A 16,832-nucleotide genomic window follows, 5' to 3' on the forward strand; every position below is an offset into this window, starting at 1 on the left:
TGTCTGTCTGCATGCCTGGATCTTTGTCTGTGTGTCTGTGCATCTGTCTGCCATCTGTACCTGTCTGTCTGTCTTATGTCTCATATTTTATAAGGTGCTTTGTGTTGTGCAGGGTCAGTGTCTTGGTGTTTTTCACATCTTAATCTGCAGTTTATAGTTCTGTCTGTCTGTCTGTCTGTCTGTGTCTTTGTGTCTTTGTGCATCTGTCTGTGTTTGTTTGTCTGTCTGTGCATGCATCTCTGTTTTGTCTATCACATTCTCGGCATCTTTTGTCGTGTATCTGTCATATATAGATCTGTCCTTCTTCCTGTCTGTCTGCAGCGATACCAATCTACAAACCACACACACACACACACACACACATATATTGAAGCACAGATGGACAGACAACCATGTTAGGCTCAACAGCACAAAAAGCAGTCAGACTCATAAGTGCAGAGGAAACACAGATGCTGCAGGAAGCTGAGGGTCGAGGTGGGATGAGGGAGAGCCCGTGAACTTCAGCGGCCATCTTGGAGGACACACCAATGGGACATGTTATACGGTTTGTTATGAAAGCGTCGGAGATGTCCAGGGAAAACCCTCCGTCCACTGTTTTGGACACGAGCCAAGTCGGGCATCCCACACCGCCCAGATTTCCTCTGTTCAATCCCAGCATGCCTTGGCACGGCAACGAGTGACCGCAGTCACAACAGTCAAAACAGAGACGAGACAGAGAGGCTGGATCTCTGCCATCATGAGTTAATGAAGCAAGAAAAGCTTGGACACACTTCAAGCATCAACTTTCACACACACATAAACACACACACACACACACACACGCTCAGTGGGCACAACAACCAAAGCCAGCACAGACAGCGGGCATATTGGACACGTCTTTCATATTTATTTTAACATGTTCCCTCCTCCTGCACAAACAAAAGACCTAACAAGGCAAACAGCCACCAAGCTGTCGGAACTCCACGTCTTTGTTTACGGTTAAATCCTGTTTGATTGATCTGTCGATTAATGTTTTTATGCTTTTTTTGGGATAAAGCAAAAATGAAAATAAGGAAAAAAACTTGAAATATATTTGTTGCATTCAGCATGGGTGTCCTTACCAGATATATAGGTGATGAGTGGAGGGGAGGTGTTGTTGAATCGAGGGATGTCTGGGTGAGACTCCAACATGGTGTCTGAAATAAAGGGAGGAAAAAGACAAAGAAGAGCACAGAGATGGTGGTTTAGAGCATGTTACTTTCAGGGATCTTTCATTCTACATTTCATCTGTAATAACACATTAATAATCATGACATATATTGTCTCTTAAAAATGTGTTTTAGTGATTTTTAAAGCATTGCTTCTAGAGAACAATAATCTGCTCATTATTAATAATTAAATTGTGTTTTCACAGTAAGTGCCAAATACACAACCTTACCTATTCTGATATGAAATAATATGGATACAAATCTAACAATAAAACCTCTAAGCTCCACACAGATCCTAGTAATATTTGTGAAATTTATTGTTTTGGTCTAGGACAACTTAATTGATGTAGAAATGAAAAATAAACATGTTCAAACCTTTTATCAGGTAACACAAAGACAAAACTGTTCAGAGACAGACTGTGATGATGACATAACTTTAAGAAGAAATCCCTGAAAACTCACCTCCAAAGTTCAGAGCAGCATCTCGCCTTGAGGACTGCTCCACCAGACTGGAGACAAGAGACGAAGGAGAGAAAGTCTCTGTGGAAACAGGTGGAGTATTTAAAAAAAGAAATAGCTCCAGAAAAGAGCTGAGGAACTGCAGCTCAGTGATCAACAGTCTGAGGACCTGAAGGTAAGATTTGAGAGACGTACCGTCAGTCCCTCCTCGTGTCTGCGTGGGTTTCCTCCGTCAGTCCAAAGACAGGAAGCTCAGGTGAGTTGGACTCTTTAAATTAACCCCTTAACGTAACACATCATGAAAAACATTTCAAAATAAAATCTCCCTCTGTATTGTTTCAGTTTGTAGTAGTTAAATAGTTGAGCCAACACCTTATGCTCAGTTTTTAAGGAAACTATTTTTATTAATATAAGTTATTGAGATGTTTTGAATAGACCCAAAGGTAAAAGTAGGTTCAACAGGTAAATCAAGAAAGACTGAGAGATTAGTTTACTCAAAGCAGAGCTTGAGTGAGAACATTGAGCTTGAGTTTCTGTTGACTGAAATGAAATAAAAACTATAAATAATTAAAAACTAATTACATTTTTCTTCAAGAGCAAAATGAAATCAATATTTCAAAAAAAATGAGCAGAGGTATTAACTGTCAATGTACTATTTTAGGTTATGTAATAGTCATAATTGACCCACATTTAACCACAAACTGCAAATGATTAGAGTGGACAAAAAGCTGTCCTTTGATACTTCACATTTGCTCACTGGCTTACAAAAACGGTCCTATAATTTAGGTCTTAGGTCCCTTGTGCTGTCACATGCTGTGTTGGCTCGCAGCTAATTGAGCCAACAGTGCTAACAACCACAAATGTGACCACGTGAGCTTACCAGAAGGTCATGCTCACGTGCACTAACATGCACTAAAAGCCCACGCGGCAATTCTCTGCTGAGGCAGACATTACTCTACTGTATCTTCACACAGCGAACAGTTGTTTGATGCTATAAAATGCTCTGAATGTCGAATATTGAACCTTTAAAGACTGACTGATGAAAGAATGTTTGAATAAAACTGTACTATACATCGAAAAGAGAAGAAAGCATTAACAAAATGCCTTTTGCCATAAAAGCTACGTTAAAGCCTACGCCTGCTACATTTACATGACATCTGTAGTTTCTATGTTGTTTTTTTCTTATACTTTTTACAATCATATTACAAAATATGGCTGAAAATGAGGACATTTTTGGGGTTCTGCTTAATTAAAACTGAAAGTAATTAAAGTATAAAATGTCCCGATAGCCATAGCACTGATGGACCACAGGGTTTCTGTATACCAATAAATTAAGTTTAGTATTTTAATTTAAGTCTGGAAGGTAAAAGGCACCAAAGGTAAATGACCAATAGATTTTTTAATTTACAGGCTACAGCATAAGCACATGAATGAATAAAATGATGGTCTTTGAGAATTTGGACTTCAGAAATCAGAAAATATTACTAGCTAACGTGTAATAGCAGATTATTATGATGTCACCCAAACAGAAAAAACAAAATATTATGTTTGTTTCTTATTTATTTCCTCCAAAGCAGGAAAAAAACAAAAAAAACTTTCCCCTCTGTTAAATTATTAATGCATCCAGCAGTTTTTCTTTTTTTTTCAATTAAACATTTACAAAATTAAAAATAAAGACAAAATACGACACAGAGGTTCAAATCATAAATATTCACAGTATGTTTCAAATGAATCACAAACTCTTTTCAATAACCCTCTAAATGCACTCCTGTGCTTCTGTGTGAGGCAAATCAAAATTGCTGAATGACCTCTTGTCGAAATGTAACATTGCGAGCTGTAACATTGCAGGTTCAGTTTATTAACCGGTGGCAGTCCTGAGCAAGTTGAGAGCATGTGCAAATTCCTTAAACTTTAAATAATAATTTAAGAATTCCAAGGTTTCTTTTCATATATTAAGTATAAAGTGCTTTTCCTTTACAATCTGTTCACTTTCATTTTGGATGATGCATATTTGATATTAGATATCTTAAGGAGATACAAAAAGTATCCTGGGAAAATAAAATGAAGTTGAAAAAAATGAATCCAGGCACTTTTTGGACAGAGAAAGGAAAAACATCATTCAAGTAAATACATAGTTAATTTCTACGCGAGTCAGGATAACGTAACAGAGCAGAGTTGAGCGTGGTCCTCCTCCTCCACCTCTCCACTTCTCTTCTCCTCCTTTCCGTCACTGCTTTTCTTTGACGCCATCATCTTCTGGTGTTTCTTCAGCTCTCCCTCCTCCAGCGGCTCCGGGTCGTCGTGTCTCTTCTCCTTGTTGTGCTTCTGTTGTTTCCTCTTCCTCTCTTCTCTCCCGTCGTCCCGGCCGTTCTCCTGGCTTGCCGATGAGCTGACGCTGTTGCTGCAGCTGCTGAACCTCTCTCCGTCCTCCAGCTCTCTTGTTGTCCCCCACTTTGTCCGTCCGTCCGATGCCTCACCCTCCCATCTACTACCTCTCACAGCCCCCATCTCTTTGCTTTCTTTCTCCCCTTTGCCTTCTTTTTTAACCTGCCTCGGCCTCCATTCCTCCTTCCTGTCGTTTCTATTTCTTTGCTGCATGAATTCTGGAGCAGGGCTGATCGTTCTGGGCTCGGACCCGGAGGGGAGCTGGTCTCTCTCCTTACCCCGGCTGTGAGAGAGGGGAGGTGGGGAGTGGTGGGACCCTGCTGGTCTGTCTTGGTGTCTTTTGTTCCCTGGTGGATCTGGGTGGTTGTGGTGGTAGTGGGGATGGTCTTTGTCTTTAGACCTAGAGTCCAGTGAGGGGTCTCTACATGATTTGTGGGTGTTTTGATCAGGCAGTTCGGTAGCTCTGCTCATCGCTCCGCTCTCCCTGCTCCTTCCGGCGGAGTATTTCCTGTCGGGACACGGTGGACTCTTGTTATCGCCTCCTCGCTGCCTGTCTCTCCTCGCTGTGTCGCGTGACTTTGAATGAGAGTAGGAGTGAGAGGAGGAAGACGGGGGATTCCTCTTTTGGGCTGAAGCAGTGCTGCTGTGCCCTCTCTCTCTCTTCCTGTCTCTCCCTCTCTCCTCCTCCCTTCCTCTCTCTTTTGATCTTTTGCTCTCTCTCTGCCTATCCCTCGGCCTCTCGCTCTCCCTCCCTCTCTCTCTGTCTCTATCTGAATACACAGTGATGTCATTTCGGTCTTTGCCACTAGAGGGAGCCACACTTCTTGGGGTTTTCTCTCTCTCCCTTCCTCTCTCCCTTTCCACTGACCTCTCTCTCTTTTCTTCAGTCTCTGTTTCCCTGATGGTTGTTGTCTCTGGTGTCACAGACACTTTTGGTGAAGGTAGAAACGATGCAAGAGAATCTGTTTGAGCTTTGCTCACTTCTTCATCCCGCTCTTCTTCCTCAGACTCTTCCTTCTCCCATTTGGAGCGAGGGACCTGAGACAGAGACATCAGAGGTCAGTTCCTCCAGAACCAACAATTTAACAATTAAAAAAACATCATTAAATCCAAAATGAACATAACCAACAACACACTACAACCTACTTAACAAAGCAACGGGATTATGAAAATTCACAAACTCAAAAAAAGAAGAATCATCTCAAAACTAAATCCAGATTAGATGTTTCCATAAAAATCCAAAACACACAATAAGAAAAATACTTTAGTGCTCTCTCTCCAAACCCTGATTTCTGCACTCAAATCATCTTCTCTGTGACCGCTAACACAAATATTAACTTGTGTCAACTTATACATTATACAACTATCCACAGAACCTACATCACCCGAGGTAAAACCCTTAAATAGACACATCTGTTCGAATGCAATTCTTTTTTGTGTACAGTACCAGTCAAAAGTTTGGACACACCTTCTCATTCAATGGTTTTTCTTTATTTTTATTTTTTTTCTACATTGTAGATTAATATTGAAGACATCCAAACTATGAAGGAACACATATGGAATTATGTGGTAAACAAACAAATGCTCAACAAACCAGAATATGTTTTATATTTTAGATTCTTCAAAGTAGTTGAATGAGAAGGTGTGTCCAAACTTTTGACTGGTATTGTATGTATGTATGTGTGAATTCAAATATAAAACAAAATGTGTTCTAAATGTATATTATACAAATGTTTTTATGTAAATAATACATTTAAAATGATCTGGGCCCACATGCTGCGCTCACAGACCTTCATGAGAACGGGCTCCTCATCTTGGTCCTCGGTGTGTTCCTCCAGAGGTTTCACCACCGTCTTCTTCTCCTGACGGTCCTCGTAGCTGCTGTATTCAACATAAACACACTCAATTTAAAATCAGCACTCATGTCAACAGGCTTGCGGGCTCACTTAGTGTGTTAATCAAAAGGTTTTACGAGTGGAAACTGTCCTTAAATAATAGGTGTGGCGATACTTTCTGTGCTATTCTTTATACGTTTATATTTCCGTCTACTGTTGGTTCACATCACAAGTGTTCAACTGGGAAATCTAGGAGTTCCTTCCACAGGGGACACAACGTATTTATGGCCGAGATATTGCTGCAAGAAAATAGTCTTTCTCTGCATCCTTTATACAACAGATCAGTTTTAAATATTGCATGGTGTAATCAACTCTGAAACAGAAAGCCGAAACATTCTGACCTGCCGCCGTCAACTGAGGTGTTTGGTCCGTCCTGGTGGTTCTCGTTTCTGCTGCTCTGGGACTTGGACCTCACCGCGTCTTCTTCTTCTTCTTCTTCCTCCCACATTCTCCACTTCACTCCCTCCATCGGGTCCTCCTTTGACTCCCCCGGTAGGTTTACTCTGTTTTCCTTGCATGTGCTTTCTCCCATCGCTTGTTCCTCATTTCCTCCTGTGACGCTCCTCCTCTCATTCATCAGCTCTTCTCCTTTGCTGGCCTCCATCCAGTCTCTCTCATCCCACTGATTTTTACTCTCCTTCGTCTCCTCCTCCTCTTCTTTGAGTGCACTATTACATAAGTCAAAGTCCTCCTTTTCTCTCTCCTCTTTCTTCCCTCCGGTGTTGTTTTTCTCCAACATCTCTCCCCCATCATCTCTGAAGGTAGCTTTCTCCCATTTCTGTTTTGCTTCTCCTTCATCTGGTTTTATTTTTTCTTCAGACACACCTTCCATGTCTCTGCTGGATTCCTTCTTTTCATTTGCTTCCATGTCTGGCTCTTTGTTTAATTTCTCCTTCTCTCCATTACCAGTTTTCTCTAAATAATAAAATTCAAATTTTTCCATTTTCTCTTCGCTCTTTTTTCCATCCAGGTTTATGTTGATGCTTATCTTCTTCTGTGGTTTCACCTTTATCCCTCCCTCCCAGATGTGTCTCTCTGTCAGAGGCCATGTTTTCATCTCTTTTTTCTTCTCAATATTTGGCTTCTTTCTGTCAAATGGATTCGGGGATTCACTCTTGCGGGTTTTGGGTTCCTCTGCAGTGTTAGTTTTCAGGCATTTGCTGTCTTCAACCTTAAGAGAACTCCTCTCGATGTCCTCTCCTTTTCTTTTTTTGTTCCTCTCTGATCTTGAGTCAGAAGCTGTGCTGCCTCCGGGGTATCTGTCTGTATGCACCATGTCTGGCTCTTTACTGGGCTTTTCTTTGTGCCGTCTCCCAACATCCTGCCTGGAGTCTGAATGTTTGCCTCTTCTCCGTCCTTTCTCAGATTCCAAATTCCTTTGTTCTCTGCTTTTTCTTTCGTAGTCTTTATCCAAACGTTTATCTGGTTTGGCGGGTGGTTGGACTGATTCTAAGGCATCGCTGGCAGTTGCTTCGTCCTGTGCTGGGGTGCCATCCTTGCAGGTATTTGGTCCAGCGCTGTGTCTCCTCTTGTCCTTCCTGCAGTCATCCGTGGAGTCTGCAGCATCGGGGGATGATGACTCCTCTCCTCTTCCTTCCCCATGTTTCTTCTTTTGCTCATGTTTTAAGGTGCTGAGGTTCTCCACATTCTTCGGGATTACCTTCTTGTCGTCTTCACGACTTTCTTGCAGCTCCACTTCCTTGCTGCCCTTTGTAAGTGTGACTGGCTGGCGGCCGTACCTCTCAGTGCACTTCTGGTGATAAGCCCTCGGCTGAGCTCCGTCTTTGGTCGGCGTGGAGCGTCCGTCGCTGGACGACTGAGACGGAGGGGACCGGCTGCTGTTGGACGAATGAGATGGAGAAGAGCGACTGTCACTGGATGACTGAGACACCGTGGAGCGGCTGCCCCTTGAAGACTGAGATGGAGGCGAGCGGCTGTCACTGGAGGACTGCGACGGAGGGGATCGGCCATCTTTACGAGCCGTGTGTCGACCTTGGAGTCGACCGCGAGAGTCCGAGTGAGCGCGGGAGGGATTCACGCTTCCTTCTCCGTCCCCCCACTGAGGAGGAGGAGGGAGATTGAGGAGGGGGAGAGGCAGCTGGTGGAAGTGGCCGACGTAGCTGCTGAAATATTTATCACACCACTCTTTGTACTGCCTGTTCCACTGCAGGTAGCGCTCTCTGTCCAGCTCCTGGCTGCCACTCTGATTGGCGTGCTGAGGATACAGGTGTCCAGGTAGACTTCCCCCGAGGCTCCGGCTTCTCTTTGGTATGGTTCTCCTCGCCTCCTGGAGGAGTAGCTGCTCGAAGCGGATTTCTTGCTGTGGTGGCGGCTGTGATGGCTGCTTTTGCGGTGATCTGAAGGTGACTTGGGCTTGGAACGGTAACCCACTTGAGGTGAAGATGACGATGACGGTGTGGGGGAGCGTTTGTAGCCGTAGCTGTAGGAGTGGGTGGAACAAGAGCGGCTGTGGAGGTCTTTGTGGCGAGAGTAAGGTGAGTTGGGCCTGAAAAAAAGAATGTTGAACTGTAAAACGTCCTGTTCAGTACATATCTGAAGGGATCCGTATCAAGATTACCATACTTTATTATTGAAATGACTACTAGCCAATATTTATAATAACTATCGATATTAGTATCAACGTCTAATATCCAGTATTGGTCGCGCTTTCATATGTGCTTCGCTAGAGAGAACCAGAGACACAACACAATGAATTTAAGACCCTGTAAGAATAACTTTATGGAAAAAATATATAGAATGAACACGAACGATTCTAAAAAAGGCACAAAATACCTGGATCGGCCGTGGGACCTGGACCGGGAACGGGATCTGGACCTGCTTGAAGAGCGAGAGTAGGAGCGAGAAGACTTGAACTTAGAAGGCTTTGAATCAGAACGAGAGGAGGAGCGCCTGTGTGAGGATCCTCTGTGAGGTGACCTGAGGGACAGAGATAGAGGAGGTAGAAAGTGTCTAATATTACTAACTATAAATGGTTTTACTAAATTTAATCAGGAAATCCAGTACTCAAAGTAATCAACCTAAAAACATAATGTGAACGTTTCAATAATGCAACTTTATTGTTTCCTTTGTTGCCTGGAATTGAAGTAAATACAATTTTCAAAAGGTTAAAACAACTGAACAAGGATAATTATATGATTGAAGAATTTCAATTTCACCCTTGTGGGTATAACTACTTGGACACCTTACCTTTCCTTCTTCTTTCTCTGATGCTGGTACCACTCCTTGGGGATGAGGGCAGGGATGGAGGTAGAGGGGCACAGGGAAGGGATGGGAGCCGCCTGGAGGTTTGGGAGTGTCCAGACAGGCGTAGGAGGTGGGTATCCAGGTGGGTAAATACCGAGAGCCTGCTGGGCGGCGAGGAATGTGTGGAAATGAGGGGAAGGAAAGAGAGGAGGTGGAGGAGTTGATGGATATGAAGAGACGGAGGGAGGAGGCTGCTGGGTGTTCGGTTCATTCCAGCCTCCAGTGGGACAAAGTGAGGAGGAGGAGGAGGAGCTGCAGGGGGACAGAGGAAGGAAGAGGAAAATACATCAGTCTGGAAACAGTGAGCAGAGTCAAATAGAGACTAGTATCTAAACACACTCGCTTCACTGACCTTTCCCAGCAAGTTGATGGACCCGAGGGTTTTGGAGCAGGACCTGTGGAATCAGGGAGCAGATGGTTTTGTTTGTGTTATTGATGTCACTGCAGATCTCAACATAATAATAAATCAATAACTTGTTTGCTCAGATAGGATGATCAGTATGATGAATGGACAGAAAGGGACGCTGCTTCTCACCTGAGGAGGGCTGCTGTGGATTCACACTGACTGACTGGGGCTGCTCTGTAGGTGGAGTCAGCTTCACCTGAGCAGAAACAAACACAGATCTCATACAGAGAAACGTTGCTGCATCAAAGTTAGTTTGGCACTGTGTGTGTGTGTGTGTGTGTGTGTGTGTGTGTGTGTGTGTGTGTGTGTGTGTGTGTGTGTGTGTGTGTGTGTGTGTGTGTGCTCACCAGTGGTATCAGCTGTGATGGGGCATCAGTGGGGTCTTTGGGTGAGACCGGTACAGGCGGGGAGGCAGCAGCCGCTGAGTCATCGTTTGTCTTTTCTTCAGCCTCTCTGGATAAACAACACAACCAAGTACAACATGAACGAAACGTCAGATTGTTAACCAGTTCTTTATCTCAAATCCTATAGCGCCATATTTTGATAGCACAACATTCTATTTCTTTTGACTAATGCTACCAAATGTTTATTCTCTGCTTAAAAGACATTAAAACATTACACAATTCTTTCATATTTTTATTCCCAAATGTCCCTCCTGCGATGAACCCTATACCATGGGGTTCTCAATCTTTATGGGGCCAAGGACCACTTACAGGGAAAAACATTTTCCACGCTTTGTCAGAAATCAAACTGAAGGGGATTAAGACTTTATATATTTAAGGTCCCACAACAATAAACCCTAGATGAGTCACAAGTTATCTCGTCAAACAGGTGAGGCAGCAGAGCCCCACAGAGTCGTTTTACTTCTGTGTGAGTTTTTTTAGGTGTGTACGTACTTGTCAGGTTTCTCCAGGTGGCTTTGCTCAGGCTCGAGGGAAGTGCTCGGTGTGGGGGGAGAAGAGGCGGGGCCTGTTTCTGTGGGCGGAGCCTCACACACCTGAGTCAGTGGCGGTGTGTCTGCAGCCTGTGAGAGGTACAGGAGAGGGTCCTAAAGAAGGAAGACAACAAGAGAATATAGATGGATCAGGATATAGTCTGGAAAATACTAATGATACTATTATAGCTTATAGTATTTATTAACTATTACAAAGATATCCCCCCATAAAGATATCAATGGAACATACATGCACACTTCATGTTTAAAACTTGCAGTATACTGTGCTTTCTAACATTTGTTTTCATGGTTTTGAGGAGATATCCATATGAGACCAGACAAAAATCTGATTGTGAAAAGAAAACAGTAATTATTCTGTTTGCTCCTGAGTCACACAGGTACAGAGCTACTCTTAACTCCTCCAAAGATGAAACATATCATTAAGAGGTTCACCTGCTGGCGGTGGGTTGGCATGTGAGGCTTCGGAGGAGGTTGGCTCTGAACGCTGAGAGGGGGCGGGGTTGGGACAGGGCTCGGTGTCCGAGTTGGATTTTGGGATTGGGAGGTACCACACCCTCGGCTCAGGCTTTTAGTGACGCCTCGCTCTTTCTTAAAGTTGTCCACAGCCTGGGTTTGGAGAAACAGACAAGACAACTGAATCATGTAAGAGCATTTCTATACCGAGGTTAAAAGCAATAACGTGAAAAAGAGATAGTTCACAAACCCAACCTTCAAAAAACATTTACTCAATTATCTCCATTCTCCTCCAACTCTAACATCAATATATTTTCAATCCATCCGTCAATTCACCTGTCGGAGAAATTTATTGGCTATCAGGTTATCAGGTGAGACATCTGATTGGCTACAAGTGGGGCAGACGTGTTCCTCTGAATCCAGTAAAGCTGAACGAATACCTGAGAAAGAGATAAAGACGGTTCAAATGTAAATATCAGACTGAAAAACGACCACAGTACCTTTAATTGGTTAAAACGTTTTGATGGTACACAGTATATCAGAACCAGAATTACTTTTTTTAAAAGTATAGCAAATGTGCATAGGTTTTTCTGGTATTTGTGTGTGTGTGTGTGTGTGTGTGTGTGTGTGTGTGTGTGTGTGTGTGTGTGTGTGTGTGTGTGTGCATAGCAGAGACTCACAGTCGTCACAGTAGCTGTTTCCACAGCAGGGTATGACCACAGCGTCACTCAGCAGGTCGTGACAGATCAGACAGAGGAGTTCCTCGGGTACAGGATCCTGCTCCTCTTCAGACTCGGCCTGTTCCTGTGGAACGAACGGAGGCCTCTCCTTCTTCCCAATGGCGTACGCCGCGCTACGGAGAGACAACAGTGAACACGCTGCAAGTTCACATTTGCTTTTTCTATGCGTTTAGAGGATGCCTTTCACCAGAGTGACTTAAACAAGTGTAAGGATATCTACAAGGATTTCACCCAAGAGGAGGATCTCCTCAAAGGTTGGGGGTCTGTTAAATATAGAGGCTACTGAACAGCAGGTTAGCTTAGCTCTTCTGAGCGTAAATACTGGAAACAAGATATAATGTGTGTAAACTTTAGAGATAAGATGAAATTTGTCAACTCTGAATTGAGCCAGGTTAGTCGTTGACCCTAATGCCAAACAGTTCCTTTAAAACAAAAGACACACAAACATCGACTCCTTGGTCTCACATGTCTATGGAAGGAATGGCGTAACGTCCACAGTTGGTCAGCATGGCTCCCTTTATGCTTGGATCATCCACCTCTACCATGAAGGAACGAGGGATACCTGTGCTTTTCTTAATCCTCAGAGGGGCTTCGAAGTTTTTATCCTGAAACACACACAATATCAAAAACACAAAAATAATGCATACTGGATAGGATAACAAAAAAAAAAAGGAGAAACTGCAACAGAAACTGCCTCTAAGAGAAACCACATGTCCTGCTCTCACCCCGCTGACGGGACAGTTCCTGATGTGGTGTCCAGTATTTCCACAGCGATAACAGGTGTAGTTTGCAGGAAGTACGGTACCAAACTTCTTGTTGTAGCTAGAGACAGAAAGACAGACAATGAGACGGGGACAGATGAAGAAAGAAAATAACAGAAAAACGAGACAGAAAACAAAATGAATGAATCATTGAAGAGTGAAAGAAAGATGTAAGATAAAGGAGGATTATGGAGTAAAGAAACTGAAGCCGAGAGAAAAATGAGACATGGAGGAGGAGATATGAAATGATTAGAGGTGACTCACTTCAAGGCGTCGTAGGAGGACTGATTTATCATAACTTTGATCTTATCCTCCTCTGACCCCTCCACATCAGCCAGGTTAGCCATCTGCATGTACACACACACACAAACCAATGCATGTGTGCAATAGACACAAAGTTGGCAAACAGGAGGATCAGTATTTAATTATAACTGACTCATATGATCCAGCAAAGACGTGTACAATAAAATGGAAGAAGAGAGTGTACCTTTGAGAAAAGCGGTAAAGCTCTGGAAGAACTCTGGTCATCCATCTGTTAGAATTAAACACATAATCAGTTTCAGACGATTCACGACGACAGCCTCCAGGATTCAAGTCTCAGGGGAAAAGATTTATGCTCTATGTTCACATATTTTGGAAGAAGAAACACTAAAAAGAAAAACAGCTCAAAGTTTTGCTCCAAAACATTACCACTTGTCCTGCTAACCTTGATGCTTTACCCCCGGTACCATTGGGCATTTCCTTTGTAACATGGGGGCAATGTCACTGCAGTAAGTCTTAACTTTAATAACTGTTATAGATAAAATAATTTTTCATTTTCATACAAAGTGGATAATACATTTCTGTTGGCATCCAAGAATTACTGCGTCAGCACCTCCTGACACTTCTCATCCCTCTGAACTTGCTATGATAATGAAGAAGCAAACAATGGGAATTTTCACGTGTCAGGACAACATTTTGTCGAATAAAAAACATGTTCTCCTAATGTCCACCTCAATTGCTCTTCGCACCTAAAAAAAAGTAGCGTTTCTGTGCACCTTTTCTTGGTTTGTTCCTGTACTGTCCTGGAATAGATTGTAGATAGTAGATAGTAAAACCACAAAAAAGTAACATCAACATGTTGAGAGCTTTCTATGGATGGCATTGTTAGTCTGTCGGCCCACAAGTTCAATCCAGACTAAAATATCTCACAAACTACTGGACTGTGAATTGCCATTAAACATTGTACAAACATTCATGGTCCCCAGAGGATAAATCCCATGACTGGTCCCCTTACATTTCATATAGCGTCACCCTCAGGTCAAAATTTGAATTTGTTTGATACTTTGGTTTATGAAAAAAGAATTACATTCCCATCAGCCTCAGCTGTGTTTAGTGCTAATTACTAAATATTAGCACGCTAACAGGCTACATTAACAGAGTGAACATGGTGATTAATTATACCTGCTAACCAACATGTTAGCATTGTCTTTGTTAGCATGCTAACATTGGCATTTAGCTCAAAGCACTGCTGCTGTCGACTTTCTCTTTTAACAAGATATACATTTCACAAATAACAGCACATACATTACAGTCAGGGTTTAAGTAATGTGACTATTGATCTTTATAGTCAATCAATGAATGCAAGTCTGACTAAATAAGATTTAAAAAACCTTATGAAAAGCCAAATATTCACACACACCAACATATATTTATAAACATAATGTACTTTAAACTTTACAACTTAAAAGTCATGTTTAAAATCCAAAGTGCTGACTGAACTATATTATATCATTAAATCTAATTAAAGATGCTATGAAGTTGCAGTATGGGAAATGAAAGATCAAGTGTTTTTTGAAGCTTTATCTATAACAGGGACTGAAATTCAGGATTTCTCTTCCTCTGCTGCTTTGATTTGATCTATTCCTTTTCATAAAGTTTTTTTCTGAGTGAAACTGCAATACTCAACCACTGGAGTACCGATTAAAACTTCCCCTTCATGATTGTTTTTTTGTCTTTCCTGCCAAAGTAAAATGTAAACACAAGATTTTATCGATCAATTGCAAATGTTTGATGATGACAGATACCAAAATGTGTTATCTGAGGTGGCAAAGCGACTCTGTGTACAGACGTCATTCTCTCTAGTGAAGGCAAACATATAAACGATACATCAGACGGCTTCATACAAACGACTTTATTGGCAGAAAAACACAAAAGAAAAAAAGTCAGATAGACTCAAAGCAATAAGAAGAGTGGAAGACACTTCTCCTACTGAGAAACCAAAGAGAAAATCAGGTCAGTGCACACTAATTCAAGTAAAAGCTTTTGAGATGTGTTCGAGTTAGTTCATAGGATCATAAACAGAACTGACACTGCAAAAATACAGCATCAAATAAACTTGGTTTATGAAGAGTTGGTTTAAGAGGCGTTGTTTATTCGCTCCTGTGAATCCAGCCTGAATAATAAAACCTTTTTATTCTGTTGGATGGAGTGTACTCCCTGTTTTTATTTCAAAAAGCCCAAATGCTTCCAAAACAATTATTTCTTTAACGTATTTGAAGAGTTTGTTTGGTGTTATTGATACATTACCAGCATCTGTTCACTTTATCTAGTGCTTTGTAAATCTAGATTATTCTTATTCTTATATTTTGTTATTCATTTTGATTTTTTGTGTGGTTGATAAGACCAGAATGCGATCCAATATACTAAATAAATAAAAAACGACCGTAAATGTAACTTGTAAAATTCTGCTATTATAAAAGGCTACAAATATACACATCTGCAAATGTTCTAAGAGAGCGAGTGAGCATTTCAAAACGCAGCTAATGGACAACAGACTACTGGGCAATGAGTGCTAGCAGCTCATAAAACAACAGTTGGGTTTATCAGCAGTGAATAGCTGCTCTGCATGATAAAGTCTGACCCGCCCGAGCTGCTCCGATCACACCCACAGACAGATACCCAATGATCTTCTGCTGATACAGCAGCTTGTTAAATTAACAGCCGAGGGCCTTTATTAGAGAGAATATGTAAAAATGTATGATCCTTTATGGTTTATAATAGAGTACTTGGTCAATTTTAACTCCCCCTGTCCACGGTTTAACAAAAAATACTACTATTTTAAAACTGTATTGTCAATATTAAATATGATTTATATAAGAGCAGCAGCTCTTTGTAAACCAAATCCTGATGAAGCGCATTACTTCCTCTCTGCAACAGGAACTTAGACCGCAACAGAGGAAATAGATGGTTGAGATTGAAGATTTTTTTGTTTAAGCCAATCCCACCAAAGCGCACATTGAACTGATGTTAAAGCACTGATTAATGGGGTCATGTGAGCAACGTGTGTGTTTAGTGGAGCTGCAGGAGAAGAGGTGCAGTGGGATTTTGTGTTACGTACTGCTTTGTAGGCTCCAAAGGCTTGGTGGGTCTGGACATCTGATCGCTCACTGAAACAGAAAAAGATACCAATTTTCAATTCTTATTTTTCACAATAAAAGCCTGAGACATCTAATTTTTTTCACAAGGCAGGTATTTCGCATTTTAGTGCAATTTATTCGTCATGCCCCAAATGTGTAAAGGCGTTGGCTCTTCCTTTGTAAAGGTTGAAAGGGGTAAACAAGTTTGACATCCTGATTAAGACGGTTGAGTCTCAATGTTTTTATTGTTTCATAAATATGAGCTCAACTCAACCAGTCAAACAAAGAGAACTATGTCACTTTTTTTCCAGCGGAATATTCATGTTCTGTGTAAAAGTATTCATGGCAAAAACCACAGTTCAAAAAATGTTGAAGTATGATTCAAAAGCTTCATAATGGATATTCTTTAGCATTTATAGATCGCTTTTCTATTTTACCGGACAAAGAGTTACAACATGCCTCTGAGTCACCCGTCCACACCCACAATTATAAACCAATGGTGGCTAAGCTGCCATGCAAGGCCCTGGCCTTGATAAACTTGTGATTAAAGGAAACCTATACTGTTCTTTATCTCTACAATATAACCTGATGTTTACTTTAGGGTGTTTTAGTCTGCGTCAAGGCAGCATAAAAACCTTTGGTCTAGTTAACTGTACATAACAAAAACTAACACTACACCCTTAAATAATAGACCAATAAAAGACATTTCTAATCTGTTTTGTGTTTACAGTGAATCTTTCCTTTATTTGGGTTTAACATTTGATGTTAAGTTTAATGTAAAATGTGAATGTAATAACCTTTAAAATGACTCAAAAGTCAATGCTAACTTGGAAGCCTTTTGAAGCTAAGTGGCTCCAGTCTGCTCGAGCAGGTGGAGGATTGATTTGCTGCGTTTAATCTTGTGGGCAGCGTTACAACACTTTTCAGCC

At 41.7% G+C, this 16,832-nt stretch overlaps 1 protein-coding gene across 1 annotated transcript in view; it reads right to left on the reverse strand.

Moving 5' to 3' along the window:
• Positions 1-3,037: 3,037 nt before the first annotated feature.
• Positions 3,038-16,832, reverse strand: part of LOC129098634 (E3 ubiquitin-protein ligase RBBP6-like) — a 17,145-nt gene continuing 3,350 nt past the window's right edge. Inside the window, exons 3-20 of the mRNA XM_054607697.1 lie at positions 15,885-15,933; positions 12,993-13,037; positions 12,770-12,852; positions 12,470-12,566; positions 12,210-12,349; positions 11,685-11,857; positions 11,341-11,444; positions 10,984-11,157; positions 10,493-10,644; positions 9,944-10,049; positions 9,726-9,792; positions 9,543-9,585; positions 9,134-9,442; positions 8,720-8,863; positions 8,168-8,432; positions 6,268-8,129; positions 5,822-5,912; positions 3,038-5,069 (exon numbers count right to left, since the gene is read on the reverse strand). Coding sequence (XP_054463672.1) covers positions 3,798-5,069; positions 5,822-5,912; positions 6,268-8,129; positions 8,168-8,432; positions 8,720-8,863; positions 9,134-9,442; positions 9,543-9,585; positions 9,726-9,792; positions 9,944-10,049; positions 10,493-10,644; positions 10,984-11,157; positions 11,341-11,444; positions 11,685-11,857; positions 12,210-12,349; positions 12,470-12,566; positions 12,770-12,852; positions 12,993-13,037; positions 15,885-15,933 — 5,176 coding nt within the window. The 3' untranslated portion in view covers positions 3,038-3,797. The remainder of the gene's footprint in view (positions 5,070-5,821; positions 5,913-6,267; positions 8,130-8,167; positions 8,433-8,719; positions 8,864-9,133; positions 9,443-9,542; positions 9,586-9,725; positions 9,793-9,943; positions 10,050-10,492; positions 10,645-10,983; positions 11,158-11,340; positions 11,445-11,684; positions 11,858-12,209; positions 12,350-12,469; positions 12,567-12,769; positions 12,853-12,992; positions 13,038-15,884; positions 15,934-16,832) is intronic.

This window comes from Anoplopoma fimbria, chromosome 11 (genome assembly GCF_027596085.1).
Source record: "Anoplopoma fimbria isolate UVic2021 breed Golden Eagle Sablefish chromosome 11, Afim_UVic_2022, whole genome shotgun sequence".
Taxonomy (NCBI): Eukaryota; Metazoa; Chordata; class Actinopteri; order Perciformes; family Anoplopomatidae; genus Anoplopoma; species Anoplopoma fimbria.